Source organism: Rattus norvegicus, chromosome 3 (assembly GCF_021556685.1).
Source record: "Rattus norvegicus strain SHRSP/BbbUtx chromosome 3, alternate assembly SHRSP_T2T, whole genome shotgun sequence".
NCBI classification, from domain to species: domain Eukaryota; kingdom Metazoa; phylum Chordata; class Mammalia; order Rodentia; family Muridae; genus Rattus; species Rattus norvegicus.
Window position 1 is genome coordinate 150,129,472 of NC_141536.1, and position 23,814 is coordinate 150,153,285.

At 41.2% G+C, this 23,814-nt stretch overlaps 1 protein-coding gene across 16 annotated transcripts in view; it reads right to left on the reverse strand.

The window, feature by feature from the left end:
- Nucleotides 1–23,814, reverse strand: part of Ptprt (protein tyrosine phosphatase, receptor type, T) — a 1,095,890-nt gene that overhangs the window by 146,329 nt on the left and 925,747 nt on the right. For 8 of the 16 annotated variants that reach the window (NM_001402009.2, XM_087653461.1, XM_087653455.1 and 5 more), the window contains 1 exon segment: nt 15,257–15,286. In NM_001402009.2, the coding sequence (NP_001388938.1) occupies nt 15,257–15,286 (30 nt within the window). 16 annotated transcript variants of the gene reach the window in all.

The following is a 23,814-nucleotide window of genomic DNA, read 5'->3' on the forward strand; positions in this document are numbered from 1 at the left end:
TTTCCACTTAAGACTTATTCTGATTTGTCTTTTGAAAGTTAAATCAATTGGAATAATTGTTTTTCAAAATATGGAAATCAGTTTTATCCCGATATACTAACAATGAACAATGAGAACCGGAATTTGAAAACATCAATGCCACTTGTAATGGCATGGAAAGAATGAGAGCTTCAGGCATCAATGCAAAGGTCACATGGAGGACTACACATCAAAAACTATGACAAGGGGTGATTCAAAACAAAACAAAGGCAAGAAGCTAGGCGTGTTAGTGAAATCTGCAGGCCAAATATTACAGAAGCTGAAGTAGGAGATTAGAAAGTTCAAGTTCAGAATGTCTACATGGTGAGTTTATGACCAGGCTGTCTACATGGTGAGTTTATGACCAGGTGGTCTACATGGTGAGTTTATGACCACGCTGTCTACATAGTGGGATCATGACCATGCTATCTACATGGAGGGTTCGTGACCAGGCTGTCTACATGATGGCTTCATGACCACATTGTCTACATGGTGGGTTCACAACCAGAATGGCTTGCATTGTGAGTTTAAGTCCAGCGTGACTGAATAATGAGTTAAAGTCTAGGCTGAGTACTCAGTGAGTTCAAGATAAGGTTGAGGTACATTTACATTCTCTTGTGACTGCCCAGCCTCCTGCCCTTTGTAGTATAGTTCATAAGCCTGTTTTCTTCTAAAAGAGAATCCAAGAAGACTCGCCCAAACAAAGAGGTCAACAATATTTCTAGGTCAAAGACTTGAGGTCACAGAGACTGCAGTGCTCACATGGTCAATGAGAAGACTTACACAACCCCAATCAAGAGCCAGAATGATTCTTTCCAATACATGGAATCACCATCATGTATTTATTTTAAAAGAAGGAAAAAATAATCTTCAAGCCTCAAGTGTCCATAAAAGATCACCTGGGACACATTATGTTAAATAAGTTTGTCATTTGACTACTCTATAATCAGTTACTCCTGTGTCTGGTACAGAGGAATTTAAATCAAATCTTTCCACAGCAGAACCCTTTTATAGGACATTATTATAAACAAAAAATGTGTTAAGAGATTAAATTTAAAAGTGGGACTCAAGAGGCATGTTTAGAAAACAATCACAAAACAACCTCTACCCTCTCCTCTCTTAATCTCTGCCCTTATTTTTCCAATGCGGATTATAAATTTCATACCAATTATAAGAAGACAAATGACTGCTCCATTTAATTTCTTGTCTCATTTATACAGGGAGTGTATTTAAAGGCATAAATTATTTCTCATGTGATTTTCTGTCTATATCTTTTTGTAATATAGTCTGAGGCCATAGTTACATACTTTCAGGTAAGACTCAACTTTGAACTCTATTCATTACATATTACCTTTGGACTAGGACTTCTAAATGGCTCCATGGAGCAGAGTCTGTGATTCTTGTTAGTGTTATTTCCATGCAGAGAAATATCTTTCAGAATCTCTGGCACATGCATCTCGCACGCATCATAAAATCATGGCAATAGTAATGGCGTCTTTGTGTTCTTTTTCTCAGGAAGCCCTTGTCCCTGGTCAGTTTTGTGAGCTTTCCTTTTCTTAAATTGAAAACCCAATTTTCTCATTGGGTTGACATAAAGGCTCTATGAAATGCCTGTGTGAAAGACATTTGTAAATTGCAGAGTAACAGTAGACATAATGGGACTGGAGAGATGATGGCTCAGCAGTGATGAACCCTTGCTGCTCTTACAGAGGATCTAAATTTGGTCTGTGGTTCCTACATCAGGTGGCCCACCGTCTTCTGCAACCCAAACTCCTGGTGATCTGGTGCCCTTTCCTGCCTTTCTGGGATATAGCTACACACATAGGCATGGGAATACAGAGAGAAACACAGATACACAAGTACATAAATACAAAATTTTTAAAAAAATCTTTAAAATAGAAGTAGATATAAAGCCAAAATATAATAATAATATATACATATAGTGTACTCAGTGTACAGCACACAGATGGTGTATGTCTTCCACATTTTCAAAATCCATTTGTAAGAGGATGGGCATGTTTATACTGATTTAAACAACACACAAGGTGCCCAAGCTTCAAGACATCATATGGTTCTCTCCTGATGTGTATACCTTTTACTTTTTTGTCTCAGATAATTTAAAAATATTTTAAAGAAGACCTAGACTCCATGCTTGTATAACATTATCTTATCTTGTCCTGGTAAGTCTGCATGGTGGCTCTCTGATTTGGCCTTACCATTCTTAATTCACAGATGAGGAAACAGAGGTAGATTAGATGTCCAAGTCTGCCTGGACAACAAAGTAAGACCTTGGATCAAAATACAGGAAAAAAGTAAAGGAAGAAGGAAGGAAGGAAAGGAAGGAGGGAGGAGGGAATGACTAAGTGAGTGAAATGGGGTAGAGTGCTAAAGTTCAGTAGCTGAACCCAAATCTGTACCTTTTGCAATAGGATTGTTTACAGCGTGGTTATTATTCTCCTCACTGGTCCAAACAAAATCAGTATGCAACACCCTTAAGTGATGAGAGGTGAGATTACAGAAGTCTAATGTACTAAGCATGTTCCCCCCAACCCCACCCTAGTGACTTGGGAACATATCCATGGTAATATGGTCAAAATATCCACCACGAAGTCTCCTATTTAAAAACAGAAACAAAACAAAACAAAGCAAAACACCTGAGGCGCCACTACTTCCTGGTACCTTTTGTGTTTAAAGAAAAGATAGGGAAGAAAAAAGAAGAATGGCACAAAATTCTATTCCCATAGTTTAGATCTGAGATTAGTTTTTTTTTATAGGAGGGTTTCTTCTTATCCTGTTGATACCCAGATGATAAATGGTATGGGGAAGAAAGAATAAACTACCAAGATACTCTTGGCTTTGCTCTGTTTCTTAAAAAGTACATTGTTGCTAAGGTGTTTCTGAAACAAAACTACCCTTTTTTAGTTTTGAGGCTCAATTTGGTTTATAGGCTTAATAAAATTGTATTTTCACATTTTACAAGGATTCAAGTCTCCCACTAACAACGGCGTTTTTATGGTATGATGCTTTCTATGCTCCCACTTAAACACGTGGGTGGTTGTAACTTATGCAATACTTCCCTGCCTCTTAGAATCTTTTGAACAGGAGTTCAAAACCACTGGGATAAGAACTTGCTTTAGAAAGCAGCTCAGACATTCTCTCTCTCTCTCTCTCTCTCTCTCTCTCTCTCTCTCTCTCTCTCTCTGTCTCTCAAAGGAGATTTTAGCAGCAGCAGAACCATGATATACTGATGGAGTGATACATTTGAAGAACACGTTTCTTAGGAGACTAGTTATGGCCAAGGAGCTTTTCCTCCTCATATTGGTACTCAGACCATGATAAGAAATCATGTCAGCAAATAATAACAATTTAAATATGTGCCCAGGACAATGTTGCCGTTTCTTAAATGACCTCTATTCATTTATAAACATCACAAGAGTTGTCTACTCAACATACATAAAAGGAAATGGTTGGATCAACAAGATGGCCCAATGGGCAGAAAGCTAACAACCTGAGTTCTAGCCTCAAGACTTACATGGAAAGGCAGAGCCAACTTCTACAACTTGTCTTCTGATTTCTACACACATGACACAACAGGTATATGCCTCACCCTATATGTACTCACAAGAACAAACAAATAAATATGGTTTTTTAACAAAGGAAATGGTACTGTCAGATATCCTGTCCTCTGTAGTCTTTGTTAAATGCAGGTTCCATCATCACAACTAATTCATTCTAATTGATGACTCTATAGAGCCAGAGGCTCATGTGAAGTTTTTGGTTAAATAAAGGTCATGCCTCTCCTCTTCCAAATTCCCTTCTTCAATGATACTATATTCTCAGGCTCTTTCAAATGGGGAATGGCCCTCAACCCTGGTTTCAGGTATAAGTAAGCTAGTGGACCATATCTATGTACTTACCAACTAGTTGAATTCAATTATCTCAAATACCTCTTTCCAGGTTGTAGATTTTGGTCTTTTTTTTTCTACGTGACTGCCTACCTTTTTCCAGAGCTTCCACTGCACCAACTTTCCTGGGCTTTGTCCTCAAGAAGGTGATGATGTGTCTGGTGAGACATTTCATAATAGAACATGAAGAGCCTACATTCCTAATGTAGGGGTCTTGCATTTTCATGGAAGATTTTTACAGCTATATCACACAGAACAAATCTACATCTCAGTACCTGTATTTGCAATTAGCCAGGGTAGAAATGAAATGGCCAACTGCAGCCTTTTCTTTTGCCTATTGATGCACGGAGTCTACTAGTATCAAATACCATTGCCTAAACTGATGTTTCTGTTGGTGTCACTGCGGATGGATGCCAGGGGAAACAGATGTCCTTACAAATTTCTCAGAGGAGAAATTTTTATAAAGTATAAGAAGCACCATCTACAATAATTCTACATCTTTGTTCCTCTGTATTTTTCTCTTGGCTATACCCAACAATAACTGATCCTGTAGTCTCACTATTTTCTAGTGCCAATCACCCTGTCTATGGAGTTTACTACTTAATGTATTAAGGAAACTCATGGATCCAAGGACCGTCAGTGCTGTTGGCATGTAAGAAAACTGAAACCCAGGTTTGGGATTCCCAGCTGCAAAGCAGTAAAACTAGGATTCATTTCTCCCCCTCCCCCTCTGGCCTTTTCATTTCCCTTCTGTCTCCATTCATTTCTTTCTCTTTTATTTTCCTTGCAAAGTCTCATTTACCCCAAGAATGCCACAGAACCAGCTATGAAAAGTAAAGGCATGGGTTTATGCCTGTATTTGAAGATGGTGTGGTCAAGGAGGAAAGTCATTGTAAAAGCCAGAATACTAGGAAATGTGCTTTGAAAAGTCTCTCCTAGAAATGGTTACATGAATAAGCTGGATTAATGGCAACATCAAATGACACATCAATGTGTAAGAGGGAAATTTTCATGGGGTCCCACCCCTAGACAAGGAACTACAGCCAGTGATGATGACTGGGGAGAGGGGAAAGGGCCTCTGCTAGTGATGTGGCCCTCAATGGTTATCCCTGAAACCAAATACATAAACCAGCAAAGATGAATTCCTCAGATTGTCTTTACATATTTGTGCACATATTACATATGCACATACATATACATGTAATTGTAATAGTCAAAAAGGATTTTTTGATTGGTTTTATTAATTTGAGAGTGGGCAAGCATAGAAGGGGGTGAGGGCAGGTATTTGAGAGGTGCTGTAAGGAGAAAAGGGAAGGAAGTAGGTGATGTAATTGTATTTTAATTAAAAATATTTTCAGAACATCGTTGGGTCATTTAGTCCACAAGATCTTTCCTCACAGTTATCAGTGACTTCCTTCCCTTTATACCTTTAGTGCCCCTGCTTCATACATTTAGCGCAGTATTTTACAACTACCTGTTGACATGCCCATGTCCCTTTAAAGCTGTAAACTCCTCAAAAGAAGAGTGTTTTTACTAACTACTCAGACCTTAGCCCTGCAACCGATATGAAGAAATTACTCGGTAGATACTGTCTTCTCTATGTGGCAGAGAAGCCACCCTTACGAAATCCCAACAATGTTGCCTAACAAGACCTGCACAGTGACAACCCCAGTCACCATGCCAACCTGGGCAAGACTCACCACAGAGATGAAGAGCTTCAGGCAATTTACAGTTGCTGAGAGAGGGAGAGTTTGTTTTCTTCAGAGATGAGCCCTTGATTAGATGTCCAATTGCAAGTGGCCAGCCCTAAACATTTATATATAGCCACAACTCTAAGTGAATTCAGCAGTGTCCATTAACACACACACACACACACACACACACACACACACACACACACACACACACACAGAGCAACAAAGTAACAACTTACTGTTGTTGTAGGAACAGTAACAAAGAGGTCCATAAATTTGAGAGGGAATAGAGGGGAGATGGAAAAATTGGAGAGGGTGGAAGAAGGGGGTAAATATTATATAAACACAGTGCTCGTGTATGAAATCATCAAAAAAAGAAAAAAATAATTCCTTAGTATATGATTATGAATGAAAGCCTCCCTGTCCAAAGCTGTTCTGAAACAATGCTGTGACTCCCATTTTACGGATGAGAAATGGAACCAGATATAGTTAAAGACGTCTCTAAAACGTCAAAGCCAGAATGCCCAGGGCTCTTTTCTTCTCAGCTCCATCATCTGTCTCATAATACCTCGCTAAATACCTCCAAGCCCAACCAGACAAGGAGATAATGAGTGGGAAAGCACTTTGATAGAGATAAAGCCTTACACACAAACAAGATGTAATCATTACCATCAGCAGGAGCATCTCAGGGCTTTACTTAAGCACTCCCTTCCATTAAATGCACTCTGCTAAAATATCGAGAAAGGCATTTTTCCAGTGTGTGCAGCCCCACAGTTCTACCTTTCCTAAGGTCCCATCTGCAAGTATATGTCTCACTTTGAAGAGGCATGCTGTATGTAATGTTTCTAGAAGTAAACCTGCTTCTGTCCTGGAGACATGTTGTTAAGAGTTACTATGACTGAGTATTGGGGATCCTTGGCAGTTTAATGGGCTTGTGTCAACAAACGGGTATTGCTATGGTCTTGTCTGGGATATACTTGAATCTCTCTCAGGTAGAGCTATATAGCAGTGGCTTCATGGTCTTCATACCAGCACAGACAGCAAATGCATATGAAGAAGATTGTCTAAGAAAGGATTCTTTAGAGTCACCCTACTAAACAAGGAAGGAAGGAATTACCCTAAGTGGCTGGTTCACAAAGTGTTTATAGGCTATGAAGAGAGCATGCTCTAGGGAAAGGCACAGAACATACTTAAACCCATTTATCTCTAGTGGCCAAATTACAGAGGAGCCAGTGGGAGTACCTCAGACTGTGTTTTGTAATGAGACTCAGGGAGATTGACAGGCTCACTCTGTCAAGAAGAGAGTAGAAGAAATCAAATAGTGATACAGTTACAGAGATGGCTTATGGCAACCCCGTGGGAGCCAGGGTGGCTTTGACAAGCCTGTGTTGACTACTGTATACCCCATGGGGCTACTGGATATATCTGGAGGGGCAACATCAAACAGAAAGTCCTGAAAAAGACAGTCCAGAAGCCTCTATTCTGGGTGACTAAGTTGCTCCTTCTAGAAAGGGAATCTGAAGATTTTACCACATGGGAGCATTCTCTCTACCCACAGTTCAGTCACTCCCCTCCATCAGCAGACAGCCCACACACTTTCCCTTACCACCTTTGAAGCATTCAAATGCAATTGTAGAGTAGAAACATTTAGAAGCCTAGCCAGATGTTTCTACGCTTCAAGGCATCATTCATACCCTGTTGGCATGGAAGCTTATGTTTAGGTGTAAAGGTCAAAGTGCGGAATAAAGATCTTTTCCTATCCCTGGAGGAGAATAGCTACTTTGTATTTTCCCTGATTAAAGACAGAGCTCTGGCTTACAGATTGACTCTGTTTGGTATTCATGACGAATATGGTTCGATTCTAACCCAATGGCTTAAACAATAAAGCATCCTTCGATGGCACTCCCTCCCCAAACTTATCTGTACACATGATCTAGGCCACTGCATTTATATCTCTCTCACTCTGACAGCTTTCATTAATTTCATGTATTTATAATTGTGACATACAACCTCGGATACAATGTTTCTAGACCAAATTCAACATAAATCCACAAAACCCACTGTGATCTGAAAGCCTATCATCAACATATGGCAAAATGTATAAAAATGGATATTAGCCAAGTCCAATAATATAACTCAATAGAGATAAAACAAGCACAGAGGGATACCCACCACAGTGGGGTACCCACCTACTCAGAAAGATGTCTGAATTGCTCTGCATACTGAGCTATTTGTAGGGGAATGAAAAATGGATACTGAACAGTACAGTAGGAGATGCGCATGTGGCTGTTCTGAGCAGAGTGTCACCCAAGCAGATCATGACTGGGTTAACAGGTGAGTGTATGAGAGAGGAGTGTCATAAAGTTGCGAGCCCAGTCTATGGATATGATCCGTGGAAACAGGAGAGGTCCAAAATAAGAGAAGGGTGCCCCTTGTTAAGTACATTGGAACTTTCTAGGCTCACAGGCAGAGTATTCTGGGGAGAACACTGAAGGGACACAGGCACAATACAATGGAAGGGGCACATCCACCAGAGTGCTGAAGATGTTAGGAGAGTTCTCTCAAAGTCCATACAAAATACCAATCTAAAATGCTTTTTACTATGCAATTTCTGAGCCAGGCTTTGGTAGCATAGGACTCTAAGGACAGATACTCTTGAGGTTGAAATAGGAGGACCGCATGTCCAAATGCAATGCTAGCAACTTAATGTGACCCTGCCTTAGAGGCCATCTCCAGTAGATAGGCATGGCCACAGTTGAGGGATGGGGCCACCCATGCATCTCAAAAATTTTAACTGAGAAAGGTTCCTGTTTAAAGCAAAGACAGGGACAAAAGAAATGGAACAGAGACTGAAGGAAAGGCCATCCAGACACTGCCCCACCTAGGGATCCGTTCCCTCTCCAGATACCAAACCCCAACACTATTATGGAATCCAAGACTGGCTTGATGATAGGAGCCTGGGATGGCTCATTCCTGAGAGGTTCTATGAGCACCTGACTAATACAGATGCAGATACTCACAGCCAATCATCGGACTGAGCCTGGGGACTCTAAAGGAAGAGCTGGAAGAAGGGCTGAAGGAGATTGCAACCACGTAAGAACAATATCAACTAATGGAACCACCCAGAGCTCCCAGGGACTAAACCACCAACCAAAGAGTATACATGGCGGTAGCCCTGACTCCACATACATGTGTAGCAAAGGATGGTCTTATCTGACATCTATGGGAGGGGAGGGCCTTGGTCCTGTGAAAACTTGATGCCCCAGCATAGAGGGATGCTAAAATGCTGGGGCAGGGGTGGGTGAGTGGGGGAAGAAGCCCTCTCATAGAGACAAAGAAGAGGGGAGAAAGGGGAATGGGATGGGGGGGGGGCTTGTGGAGGGGTAACTTGGAAGGAGGACATTGTTTGAAATATAAATGAATAAAATGGTTAATAAAAAAAGAAAGTGTGAAAAAGAAAGATGGGCTTACTCAGTGTTAATGCCCTTGTCTAGCATGTGTGTGGTCCTGGGTTCAACTGTGAACATCCCTCAGCCCCAGTTCAGACTGAAGGCTACATTTTCAAAGCGATCGAGGCTAGCTTGGGTAGGGCCTATGAATCAGCAGTGATAATCCCGACTTTGTCTTGCCGACAGGGTAATGCACTGGAAGAGACCAATTGCCTTCAGGGTGGTTTGGCCTTAGACTGTGATTATGCCCCGGCTGTTCACTTGTCAGCATGTCTTCTGTCAGCTCTGGGTAATTGGTATTGATCGTATTGCAAGGCTTTCTTCCATACCTATTTTTTTTTGTCTTAATCAAAGGGACTGATGAATTACAGAAAATGATTTTGAGCATCTCTTGATATAATCATTTGTAAATGCCTCCTTAAATATGCTGTGGCAAGAATACCTGATTTGAAACAGGTATTTATGGAGTGTGGACAGACACAGGCATCTTGGAGAAGAAGCTGGTCTTTTATATCTTGGTAAAGCCTCTACCAAGAACTAGGTATTTGACAAACATTTTTCCCATTGACTCTTTACCTGTTTTAAAACCCTGTTTCATAAATCAGGAAACCAAGACAAGGTACATAAAATCATGTGTCTAGGTCACATGGGTGCAAACATAGGAGCAAATATTGTCTTAGAGTTAAAGAGTAAGGAAAATATGAACATATTTTTAAAATGATACCATGTTTATTTTTAATTTTAGCAGTTACCTTGTTTGATTCATCTCATTCATTCAATTTATAATGGTTACTAGAGGTCTCACTGTGTGTGCCAGGGGAACAGAGACCACAGAGTTAACCCCTCATGAAACAGAAACAAGCTGAAGATGCATATTCTCCTGACCTACATACAAAGTTAGAGCAATGGGAATGCAGAGAAATGTGTGTGTGTGTGTGTGTGTGTGTGTGTGTGTGTGTGTGTGTGTGTGTGTGTGTTATTCCTAAATTAAGAAAGACTTCTTAGAGGGGGCAACATTTGATACAGACCTTGCAAAAAGATATAGAATTTAGACTCACTGAATTGGGGAGACAGGAAATATATAAGAAAACTCCAGGAACCCCATAGAGTGCCTGAGATAGGCCAGCTAGGTGGCCATCTCCCACCGCTGTGAAGTTTGCACAAAGTACACATCCAAGGAAACTGCTCTCTCCTGGCCACCATTCTTAGTGACTCCTAGGTAAATTCTTAGTGACTTCTTACAAAGACTTACTTGACTAAAATGTCCCTGTTCAGAATAATCACCGTGCCTATCACGTACTCTGAGGTAAATTAACCTGTGGACACATGCGAGCTCTTAATAGCCTATCCAAAGGCAAACAGTGAACAGCTAAAGTTGCTGAGAGCTGCTTTAATATAGAAAGGCAAATATGAACCCCACAGAGCATTTATGTCAGCTCGGAATGGAAGGAATGAGGGCTTCACTTATAAAATACCTACAGATACTGGTTACCTCTCAATGCTACATACATGTACTTCTTCCTTATGCTGAGAAGTCATGGCACCATTTTGTAAACGAAGGGACAGAGGCACATAGTGGTCACAGGTTTGTTTAGGATGAAAACTAATAGGGAAGGCAGATCAGGAATCCTGATCTAGGTATGACATCCAAACATGCCATTCCCTCCAGGGGGTCTGTTGTGTGTGTGTGTGTGTGTGTGTGTGTGAGAGAGAGAGAGAGAGAAAGAGAGAGAGAGAGAAAGAGAGAGAGAGAGAGAGAGAGTGTGTGTGTGTGTGTGTGTGTGTGTGTTGCATGCACCATGCACTTATGCATGCTCTCCTGAATCCTTTGTTTCCCCGAGTTTCCAGATTCATAGTTCTGCTTGTACTGTTTCCATTGTTATCCTGGTCACAGAGAGTTTTGGTTAATCTCGCACCAACCCCCTTGTTAGGTCTGACAGCACACTAGTGCATTCTCACTCTCTTCAGAGGCCTTCTCAGTAGACAGACTTGTGCTTGAATCCTGGGCAAAGGCTCCCTATTCACTGTTCTAGTCGTTCCCTCTCCTCAAGAATGGGAGCTTGGGGAGAAGAACGGGTAGAGCTTGGAGTTCATGTGGGCCTGAGTTCAAAATATGGCCCTACTGCTTTGCTTTTGGTCTATGAGTTATAAAAATGTCTTCAAGTCTGGGTTCGGACATCTAAATAAAGTTATGACTGCTATCTCACAAAGGCTCATCCTAAATACGTAATGAGCCTGACACACGGTAGGGGTCAACTGGAATTTCCTTTCATTTTCACCCTTTGTTAGTTGGTAGAGAGCATCCCACATTCACCTTTTCATGGTTAACACCAAGTATAAGTATGTTGCATATAGTAGGAGCGCAACAAAGAAGGATGAATCTCATGAACAGGGATTGGTAAACAATGGCCCATTGCCTGATGCTTCTGTTTCTTTGTTCAGGTTTCTTTGTTCAGTGACTTCTATTGGAAGACAGTCATACTTATTCATATGCATATTTTCTGCTGTTGTTTATAGACTTCAATTAGAAATCTAAAAATTTATTTTCTGGTCCCTTCTAGAACCTTGGTGGTGGTGGTGGTGGTGGTGTGTGTGCATCCTTTCAATTGAAGGTGAGTAGTTGAGTGCTGTTTTGCTTTGAGGATATAGAAGCCCCTCTATTTCTCACACTCTGCATATTATCATGTGTCTTTATTTTATTCATTTTTCTTCTTAGCTTTCATTCCTTCCATTTTTATGCTATCTATATACTGTTTCCTCTCCCTCCTACTAGACATTTCTACATGAGTGAATGTGTTCCTTTCTTTTTCTTTTCTTTTTCTCTTTATCTTTTTTGTACTTATTTCTAAAACCTTGAAAGGAGACCAGCACATAGTAGGTATCTCATTAGTATGTGTTGAGTGCATTAGCAATGGTTTCATAGTAAAGATTGGTAAACCACCACGCCAGAGCTTTGTTTTGTTTTCGCTTTTGTTTCTTGAATAGACCATCTGGGGATTTTGGAGAGAATGAGTTCCAGACTCCTAGGAGCCAGGTATGATCTTTTTTCTTTTATTTGTCTTTAATGAAACAACTGGTTTACTTACTGATTCTTAAAGTGTAGTGTGAACATTGCTGAGTGGTGTTAGAATGGCTTGCCTACCACACTGCACTTCGATGGGAACTTAGTAAGCTCATTACCCACAGATACCTGGTAGTGTGCACTGCTGGTTTCTCCTACTCGGGAAGAGGAAGGGTCCCTTATCTGTTCAGGCTGTTTGGTGCTCTAGTGGTTCAACTCTGGCAAGTATTTTCTGGAGGTTGGATATGGAAAGATGATGGCCTAGAAAAAACTGAACTATCTACATCATCTCTCTGGAAGGCACAATATTACAGAGACTTCTCTACAGTGACATTTGACAGGTGCTTTGGGATTGATAAATGATATAAATTATGAATATTATCAGAGAACCATCATATCTCATGCACATGCGCCTGCTTCCTAGAACTCACATGACATCGTGTTCTAGAAAATATTACACAGAACTTCATGTTCACCCCAATTGAAAGGCTGCTCTTCTTCATCATGCTTGAGCTAGCAGTATTTGAATCCCTGTCCCCTATACTTCTAACTGCTCATCTTTGATTCTGTCACAGTGCAGAGCCGAGAGTCCATGTCTAGATATGCTTTGTAGACCAGCTAGCCCACAGGTTGAGCAATATGCATGGAATTTTTTCTAGTTACTGTGTGTCCACACCCACTGTGGCCTTCTTAAGAACTCTTGTAAGATCAGTGGACTTCCCAGGGGTCATCATTACTATCATAAACCCATCCACTTTCTGAAAGGGAGTAGGAAGAAAACTAATATTTCATGAGCAGAAATACTTTACCAAATATCTCATTCTCTATTCAAGGCAACTTTATGAAATCAGTAAAAATTTTCTTTAGTATCAGAAAAGTGAGAGTTGGAGTCTAGGTATGTTGCTGAGGTAAGACTTGAGAACAATACTGTATGAATCCTAAAGCTTCTCATTCCCTCACAACAGCTGCACTCTATCATGTGTCCACAGCTTTGAAAATGCTATTCAGACCAATCAAAATGTTCATTTCTCCAGCATTGGGTACACCTACCCCTAAATCCACTGGTAAGTTTATCCATCCACATTAATAAGATTAGACTTAATTTGGTGTCCCTATACTATACGTAATTTTCAACTGGTATTGCTGTGGATTTGGTCTAATGCTGCTTATATTATGTTAATTTGGTCTCTCAAGTTGCACGAGAATCAGAAGAACATCCACACATAAGACACTGAGGGATGCTGGCCCAGTTGGTTTTGATTGATAAATAAAGTTGCCAGTGGCCAATGGCTGGGTAGGGCAGACAGAGGCAGGACTTTAGGATTCCTAGGCAAGGGGCTGAGGAGGGAACAGGAAGACATTTAGCCACTATGCTGGGGAAGGAGAGGAGACATCACACCTGAGGTGCAGAACAGAGAGACAGCTGACATGTAAGAGCAGGGAAAGCAGCCCCAGGCCCTTCCCCCCCACTGGGTTTAGGGCAACGAAGGTAAAATTTGGATTTTATTAAGTAATAACTCAGGAACATCAGAGGGGAGTGTATTAGCCACATGGAGGTTAGGAAGTGGCCCAGCCATTGAGCTATTAAAGGTATACTAAAATATAAAGGCTGTGCGTGTGTGTGTGTGTGTGTATGCGTGCGTGCGTGCGTGTGTGCGCGCGCATGTGTGTGTGTGTGTGTGTGTGTGTGTGTGTGTGTGTGTGTGTGTGTGTTATTCGGGAAGCAAGAACACTGGAGCAGGTAGTGAAGAATGTGTGCGGCTACCACTGACTGGATTGACTTGAGTAGTGATGATTGGGAACTGCTCGATGGTATTTTATTATTTGTTCATGCTGGTCTCTTTGACAGACAGGAGTACCATAGGATCAGGCTGAAGGTCCTTTCCATTTCTCCATTCACTCTAACTGGAATACAGTGTGCATACTCAATGTGTACTTGCTGCAGTAACAGGTGAGCTGTATCTTCTCGGACCTTCAGGTAGTGGTGGAGGACACTGATCCCTACATGAGTGATGGTGGTAGTATCATTTTCTGTGCTCCCAGCTTGACACCAACTGAGCAGGATGGTTCAGGAAGCCACTCTCTGGGTCCATCTCTACTTGGGGAGGTTTTAGCAGAGGCTATTGTGAGGCCAGGCTTTCCCACAAGGCTGTGTTGCCAAGGGTAAGGGAAGACCTAAAATGGAGGGCAATACTGTTGACTAAGAGTCTGGCATTCAGAGCTCTGAGTATTATTCTTACGCTAACTGAATGTGTGGTGGGTTTTTATATTTCTCTATTTCATATTTCTCATTTTCCAAATCCAGAGATGCATGTTGGGAATACAGGAGTATTTTAGCAGTTTTCCAAATTTTCCTCAGCAAGGATCTATTATATAAAGTTTCTCCTCCTTTGCCCTCATGTTTTGAAAAGCTCTGGTTTGATGTCAAAATCACTTTTATTTAGTAAGTGTAAAAGTTGATAAGTCAGCAGCCATCATTAGCTGTGAACCGAAAGTATGGATGAAGTGATGTAACGAATATTAAAAGCCAAACAGGGCTAGCAAGTGCAAGGCCCTGGGTTCGGTCCCCAGCTCCGAAAAAAAGAAAAGAAAAAAAAAAAAAAGCCAAACAGGGAATTTCAGCTGAAAGCCAAGACCTTGGATGTTTCTGTCATCCTCAAGGCTAGGTTGGAACAAAGTCAGGACTCCCTGTAGTTTTCTCTGGTACATCAGAAAGAGCCAATGGACTCCTTTCTATCCCTTGAGTCCCCGAGATGACTTCTTCCCTGAAGAGGCACAAAGGGACCCAGAAGTTTGAAAGATCTGTGATTGTGCCTTACCTTCCCCGCCTGCTGGAATTGAGGTGCTGCTAGTTAGAAACTGACACTCACAAAGGAAAACAACCCCCTCACACCGTCAAAGGTACGAGGGAAAAAATCAGGATGACAGAAACGGAATAGACAGGAACAATGACAGCGCGTGTTCAAACAGAAAGGCATCCATACAAAATAAAAACCTCTGGACTACAGAAGACTAGACAGAGGTGGATATGAGAAACCAACAGACAATCAATCGGTTGGTGCAGGAGGAAGTGCATGCTACGGGCTCCCTTACGGGGCACAAAGCGGTTAACACCGACTCGATACTTACAAGTAATAGGAGTACGAATAAGCATTTCTTCTATAGATTGATGGGCAGTCAGATGAAGGAAATGTCCAAAAGGGGGGGAAAAAAAGAAAAGACAAACAAAGAAGAATTAGATTTATATGAAATCATGATTCTTAGAAATGCACATCATATTAGTAACCCTGACATCACGGAGATGCGTCTTCTTAAACATCAGCTACTGTTAGTGGTAGAAGTGAGCGAGCCCCCACCTCTGACAGAGAGACTCATCGACTCATACAGAGGAAGCCAAGTTTCACGCTGGCCGTTTGCACTGGTTGAAAGTTCTTCCTTCTGGACAGCTCAAACACACTTCCTCATAGTTATGGATTTTTGAAGGTCTTAGATAAGCTTTCTGTGGGAGCCTACACGTCTACACTCCAGTGTTCCTGGGATCCAAGAAACAACACTGACACGGTAGCACCTTTCATCGGGAAAGATCACTTCCAAATCTATTTTGAAGGGGTCACAACAAAAGGAGGGAAACATCTGGGCAGCATCCTGGATAGCTCTCCAGGCACCTACATTTCCCAGGCTCATGTGTAGTATCTACCCCATGTAATGAGTTATGGATGACAAATACAATGAAGTCAGATTGTATCCTGGGATTTCCAAGTTTGCTTGCTTGTTTGTTTTTGTTATTACTTTTTAAAGAGGCTTTGTAGTTCCTTTTTTCTGAACCCTCTTTTGGATGCCTGAATCTCCATGGAAGAAATTCCACTTTCCCAAAGCTGCCATGCTGGAGAGATCACACGGGAAAAGCTCTGGGATTACACAAAGAGAAAGAAATGAACAGGTACCTTCTAGTCCTTCCAGCCCAAGCTAGAATTCAAACACATTATCTCAGGTGAGACAGAGTATCACAGAAAAGAAATGTATCATTTCCTTTGTGTCCCACCCAGAGTGAAGAGCCAGACAGAATAAAAAAATAATAATTCTTTACATTATTAGATTTGCGGTGCTGTTATACAGTAGAACCAGGGTGAAGTTTAACATCATCATGAAGAAGCAATGTTCTGAGAAAGAAGTTCTAACCCTGAGTGTCAACAGATCCCAACTTGAATGAACTGGGACTTTATGTTCTATCTACTGCCATTGATTTCCCTAATATATTCCAGAATTCCAGGAGTTTTTCAGAGATGCCAGAGGGAAGATAACATAGGAGTGGGCCTGTTGGCCCCCACTAGTCACCAAAGCCAGAGAGCTGTCATTTGTATCTATTTTATATCATGTAACATTTCATATAGCTAAGAACTCAGGCTTCTGAATGGAAGCTTGAAAAATTGCTGCCTTCAGGCTTTTCCTAATGTCCCCACTAGCTCTTGGCTTCTAAGCAATCACAAACCTTTACGTATGTCCACTATATTCCCTTTGTTGTAATTTATCTTATGCTGTAAGAAAATAAATAGGGATGTTTTTTATTTCATATCAGATTTATCTACATTGTGATGCATTTGAGGACTGAGAAAAACTGCTAGGAAATTCAGGTTCCCAAATTTCCTGAGTAAGCAAGAATAGTTCCCTCCCCTCTTGAATTATTTCACTAATTGCAATTAACCTCCCATTCGCTTGTCGTAGGAAGATTCAGTCTTTATAGCCACAGAGATGGGAACACATATTCAGGGCTCAGGCTTTCCACCTTTCAAGTCAGAAGTAGCAAAAGCCCCCAAGGCAAGGGCTATCAAAGCCCAAACCAATAACCCTAAAAGTCCAGAAGAAAAGTGAGTGGTGAGAAAACATAAAGAATCATGCTTTCTCAGTAGGCTGAGGTGGGGGAAATGAATCACAGTAGAGCAAGAGCCAGTGACACTCCCTGCTCCCCCCTCCGATTTTTTTCAGAATCCTAGCCCAAATAAATACTGGTTCTCCAGAGTGAAATGGGAGGGGCAAGATCTGTGATGGCTGGAAATTGGGTGAACTCATGGCAAGTCATTAAATCCCTAGTCGCTAGCCAGGTTGGCACTGGTCACTGTTCTGCTTCACCAGTGTCTGGTGCAGTGCCAGGAAATGCTATTCTTTAGAGGCAGAGAGCTCAGCATCTGGATCTCTCTTGCTAGGACTTGAATGTCTCCTTGGAAGCTGATAGTGTAACCTGAACTCCCAACTCATGTGCCGATGCAGTCAGAGACCTGGTGAGGTGATGGCGATGGAGCTAGAGGGAAGCATCAGGGTCAGGGGGCCATGCTGGGACTAGTGGGTTTGTAAGAAGAGGAAGACACAGCTAGTCTGTTTACAGGATGGTGCCCTCTCTCCATGTGATGCTGCAGCAATATGGCCCTTCTCGGGAGAAGAACAGATACTGGCAGGATGCCGCTGGATCTACCCAGAACTGTGAGGAATAGGCTTGTTTTCTTCATAACTTACCCCATCTCAGACCTTTTCCTACAGCAATAAAATAGATTAATTGTTCTACATATTTCACGCAACGTGAGAAGCAAGAGGCTAAGCGTTGTAATTTCGGCTTATTGTGACATTTTGACAAGCGGACTCCTCCTCGCAACCTGTTTCCTGATCCTTGTACTAAGTTGTTGCCACAGATGACGGACATGTCAAATAGCTTTTGGGTCATGGAAATACAAGAAGCTGCCAGTGCCAGTGCTACCATTTACAGCAAAGTGGCCCGGAGCAAGTAATTTTGTAGGCCCTTGTTCCAATTTCTGCATCTCAAGCATTGGAAGCAGTGACTGCTTATTCCCAAGAGTAATCATGGGTATACGGTCATTACATCAGATTACTTTATTTGGATTATAGTCAAACAATATAGGATAGAGTATATAGTCTTTTTCAGAAATTATACTAATCTAAATTAATATTAGACAATAGTAATCTATATTTGGAATATGCTAAGGATAGATGAAAGGTGGTTTATATCATACCTCCTCTACAGATAAAATTTGTTGCCTCCTTTTTTTCCATCACCAAAATAATGGAGACAATGAAAATAGTTATCCATAATAAAAAAATAAATTACATAGGCAGCATTTAATAGGTACCAGCACTATGTTATGGCCTTACCACAGATTAACTTGCATATTCCTTACAAGTGTCTGAAGAGAAGAATCCTATCACCTTCACTTTACAGAAGGGGAAATGGCGGCAACTGTGGCGATGATGACACAACTAGTATGTAAATTTGATGATATCATCTCTCTGAAGTTCTTGTTCTTAACTGCCATGTAGCCTACATTGCTTGAGGACATGAAAAAACAGGGCACCAAGAATGGACAGCTCTGGTGATGCCCGTGTCTCAGCTCTTTGTCTTCCTTAAAAAAGCAGGCAATATTATTGTTAATTTTAATTGAGGAGCCCAAGGATTTAAGAAGTCACCCCTCAAAGACTCTGTGCATCTGTGGAGATGCTGGAAAACCTCTTGTCCTGGGCTGGGTTTTTTCGAAATCCACAGCCCCTTCCTTTTAGGGAGCAGACTATGCTCAATTTTCTGGTCCTCTCTATTTTCTGTTCTCACCATTCAAGGTTAGCTAACCTCTTTGGGGCTACCTCTTCCTAACAACATGCTTCCTTTTTCCTATTCAAACATAGATGGTCTATTCCAAAAACCTTTCCTGAGTCATCTTGGAGGTCACCAAAACTATGGTTGTCTTTGAGTCATTGTCAAAGAAACTTCTAGAATGGTAGTGATCTCTGGTCTTCTAATAATGGGCAATCTTTTGTCAATCAAACTGTAAAATCATAGGCATTTACTCTGTGACCACAACACAGTTTACATGTGTACATTCTCTAAACCTTGAAGAAGATTTACTGAAGGTCTGCATTTACAAGGATACACTGATATTGCAGATAACAGATTGCCTGAAACCAAAATTCTTGAACACAAAGACAGCTGTGCTTAGGAAGGAAAAAGAAAAAAACAATATCCCAAACTTAATAAATCAAATACTGCAGAATCGCCTTTTTAGCTGGCTGACAAGACTGGCTTCGGGTAAAGTTTCTCTTTGTTTTATATCATTTTAACAGTGCTGACTTGTCTGTATAAGCACACACTTGACTATCTACCCATCTATCTGGCTCATAAATGTATCCATCTATCCATCCTTCCATCCATCCATCCATCCATCCATCCATCCATCCATCCATCCATCCATCCATTCTTCCATCCTTTCATCCATCTATCCATCCATCCATCTATCCATCCATCCATCCATCCACCCATCCTCCATCCTTTCATCCATCTATCCATCCATCCATCCATCCATCCATCCATCCATCATCCATCCTTTCATCCATCTATCCATCCATCCATCCATCCATCCTTTCATCCATCCATCCATCCATCCATCCATCCATCCATCCTTTCATCCATCCATCCATCCATCCATCCATCCATCCTTTCATCCATCTATCCATCCATCCATCCATCCTTTCATCCATCTATCCATCCATCCATCCATCCATCCATCCATCCATCCATCCATCCATTCAACAATCCATCCCTCTATCCACTCAGGGCATAGAACCACCCATTCATCTATTAATCTACACACTTCGCCCCTCATCTATCCAACAGCACACTCATTATCTATTCAAACATCATTTCATTATTAATTAAGAAATTTCCAGAGAGTCTACTAATATACCTGTCTCTGCCGAGTACTTTAAATAGACAAATGAGATTCTAATCCAGCCCACCTGGTCTAATATGAAAGCCAGGCAAGAAAATCATAGAGGAGGCAATAATGATAGCTAGCACTTGAATAGAAGGCAATCACTTATGTATAAGATATTGGTGTAAGACCATCACACAAGACATAGTAGAGGGATTGTAAGATCCAGAGGAGGTGGATGACTAGGCAGAAACACAGGGCACAGCAGGGCAGTTGCACGCATGAATACACAGCAGATGCTATAGCATGCACAAGACCCACAGCAGCTCAAGCCACATACAGTCCCAGCACGGAGGGAGAAGTGGGCACAAAGTCCAAGCCCTCACTAGATGTTAGTTGATGGATAGTGGGCAGAAAGTCAGTTTCGTTTTCCTTAAGGGTGTAGTCTCTGATGAGAGAACAAGCTCCAGTGACGACCACGTATGCAAGGGCATCTGGGCAGCGCCAACCTTATTGCTGTGTTTGTTTTAAATGGGATATAAAGTTGTGTGGGTAGGCAAGGGGTGTTGGATGTGTGAGCAGTGGAAGGAGGGGTGGATGTCATCAAAATACATTATGTGATATTCTCAAGGAATAAAGAATGAAAGTTAAATGTAAAAAAATAAGCTACTACTTAAACAGATGTACCAGATACTATTCTAAGTAAATCAGTGGACTTCTTATTTGATCCTCACAATAGCCCCATGGGACATTATTATCTTTATTTTACAGACAAGGAAAGAAGCAACTTTCCCAGATTTACATAACTGACAAATGACACTGCAGGTGTTAGAATCCGGCCGTCTTAGTTCAAGAGCCCATATCACCAACCATTGTGTTACGTTGATTTTTCTAGAGCCTGATATGACAATACAGGAAGGTGGGGGACCACACAGCTGGAGAGATCAAGACAAGACAGACAAGGCAGGCTGGAATCTGCCATGCTTGAATTGTAAAGTTATGGAGAAAGCAGACTTGTGATTGGGTATCTTTAGGCATATGGAATTGTTTTCTGGCCTAAGTGGATGGCTAGTAAAGTACAAGTGTCTTGATATTAAAAAGGAACATTGTCTCTGACCTAAAGGTCATAAGGCAAATCCAAAAGGTCATCTGGAAAGGTATTTGTTTTAGATGAATAAGGGTCATGCGAAGGTAAAGTTGGAGGGGAAAGGGACAACGTCCTCCAAAGACAGAACAAGAGTCAGGATGAGATGTGGGGCCCTGTCTTCACAATGAATGTGGGATGGGAAACAAGAGGGATATGTGAAGAATGCTTAAGATGCACATCAACAGTGACCAAGGGTGCACAGATGGAAACAGGTTTCCACGAATCCAGAATGGGTCTAAGCACAAATAGAAAGATGGCGGGGTGGGGGGAGGTCCTTTGCTGAGTGTATGGTAAGAAGTTTTTTAGCCCAGGGTACGTCTAAGATGACATATTTCATTTGTTTGGGTTTTTATTTCTCACCTTAATGACCCTTGCACAGGTAGCATGGGGACAGGGCTGCATGCAATGGGCTGTCACTGGGCTATCCTGATGGGACTGGGATGTGGGAAAACACCGCTAGGCCATCATACTTGGTAGTCATATTTGGAAGAACTTGGGGGGTCAACATTTGACAGTGACAAGACTCTTGTAGGCCAAGAAATATGTCATCTGAAGAATCATTATATCCAAAGCCTGAGCAGAGCAAAATTAAGAGAGGGAAAGTGGTATTAGAACCTGAGCTAACCTGAGCTAACCTGAGCTATGATTTCCTTGCTTTCTACTGGTCTTTCAGGTCTGGTGAAAATTAGCATCTTGGGCTTCGGAATCACAGTCTGGATTTATTTCTAAATGTATCCCAGCACCTTGGTCAACTTATATAACCCCTTTGAGCAGCTCTTTCCATTTTTAAGAACAAAACGAGCAGAATAGAAACACCATCAGTCCTATGCAACAAGATCATTAGAAGGGTGACAATGAAAATCCCAACACTTGGCAGTTTGAGCGGAAAACGAAGAAATTAGGTCAGTGTGTGAATGTCATTCGCAGCATTGCTGTTAGCACATTGATGATAGTTTTGGAATAAACTTGATACAGTGTAAGGTGAGCATTCCTGTCAGTAGAAGGCGTTCTAATTCCTTACATAGGTGTATAGAACAAAGTCTGAATAGTACCTATAAGACTTGGACACAACATGAAATAAACTCCATGTTTGTGTTTTTGTTTTTGTTTTTGTTTTCCTTAGCGAGCTTTTGGGTTAGTTTTGTCTTACTGTTTTGTTTGCTTATTTTGGTTTTTGTTTTTGTGTTTTTGTTGTAAGTAAGCATGCTTTCAAGATTCTCCTTGAGTTTCTGCCCTGACTGCCCACTCTACGCTAGACTGTCACCTGTAGATTGATATAAACCTTTTCTTTTCCTATGTCGCTTTGGTTAGACTGTGTTTTATTTTGTTCTGTTCTGTTTTGGTTTGGTTTGTTTTAATCACAGCAATAGAAAGAAAACTACAACAGACTCCACAATCAAGTTCCGGGAAGTGAATCCCAAAGCAGCTTGCCTCTGAACTTCATGAAACGTATGGGCATATGCATGAGAGATGATGCCCCAACCAACACTAATTTTAGAGGTTCTTATGTAGAAATGGCTAATGACAGCTTCAACCATCAAACTGTATTGGGTAAGGCACCAAGACTTGAGTTTTCTCCTTAATTTGTATCAAGCTTATCTAGTACTCTATGGTATTAGGTAAGGAACAACCTAGGCAGTTTCATAACCCCTTGCTTGCCTGTTTCTCTTAGACTGTAGAAGACAGTCTAATGATTCTAAATTAAGAAAGTAAAAGGTAAGACGAACTCTGGACTGTACAGATGTGTTAGCAATGAAGGCTTCTCATCATCAGGGGCTCAGGGGGGGAAAGAGGGTTGCGTTACTATGTAATGGCATGGTGTGTGTCTTAGACCAGCTGTTCTGGAACAGTCTGCAGCCTAGATAGAACTGGTAAATCTAGAAGCAAAAGAGGATAATTCACTAGTGATAGAATAAAGGATGGATATTTTTCAGTGAGCATAGCCAAAAACACATTGGATATCAATTGTGTCAGAAGGGCTTAGGGTCCTCTTTTCATAATGCCCAGATTATATATGCTTATTATTATATTAGCATATCATTATCATGCTCCACCATCAAATAAGATCCGTCAAGAGTGATTCAAAAATAATTTGAAACTTTTAACTTGAGCCTTTTGGAAACCATAAAAGATCTTATTTAAACCTCCCATTGACAACAGTATTTGACTTTTATCTCTAAAGAATCCTCTCTCCAGTATAAAACAAGACCAAGGTAAGAACATAAAGCATGTGTCAAGTTTTATTGACTTTTTCCCTTCTATTTTGTTTTCCTTCTCCTTTATAATATATATATATAAAGAAATTAATACAAATTAATTTCTTCACTACATCTTTCTTTATATTCTTTGCACTTTAAATACATTCTCTGGCTGCTTTCTAGTTCTGTTACAGACAAACTTCCTAGCAAGAAGACAGACCAGAGAGTGGCAAAAGTGAGCGTTACCATCAATGGTGGTGAACTCCTGAAAGGGAGAATCTGGGGACATCTGTGTTTATGTAAACACAGCTGTGGCTATAGCCTTGAAAGATTTGTGATAGACTCAATTCAGGACTTAGAGACATAAGGGACACAAAACAAAACAAAACAAAAACCGGATAGTCATGGCATCTATGACTATGGCTGATGCGGGGATGTCTTTGGCAAGGTTAAGCCAGTGAAGGGCATATAGCAGGTAGTTACCCTCTGAGAACTCCTGGGCTGAGAAACTGTAGGTGATATTGGAACTCTGAAAGGATCCTGAGGTGGATTTACTTGTTTATTATTCCAGGGTTCCTGTTGGTTAAAACTTCCCCCTTTCAGTGTGCTATGGGTAGCATTCTGGCTAGCAACAGG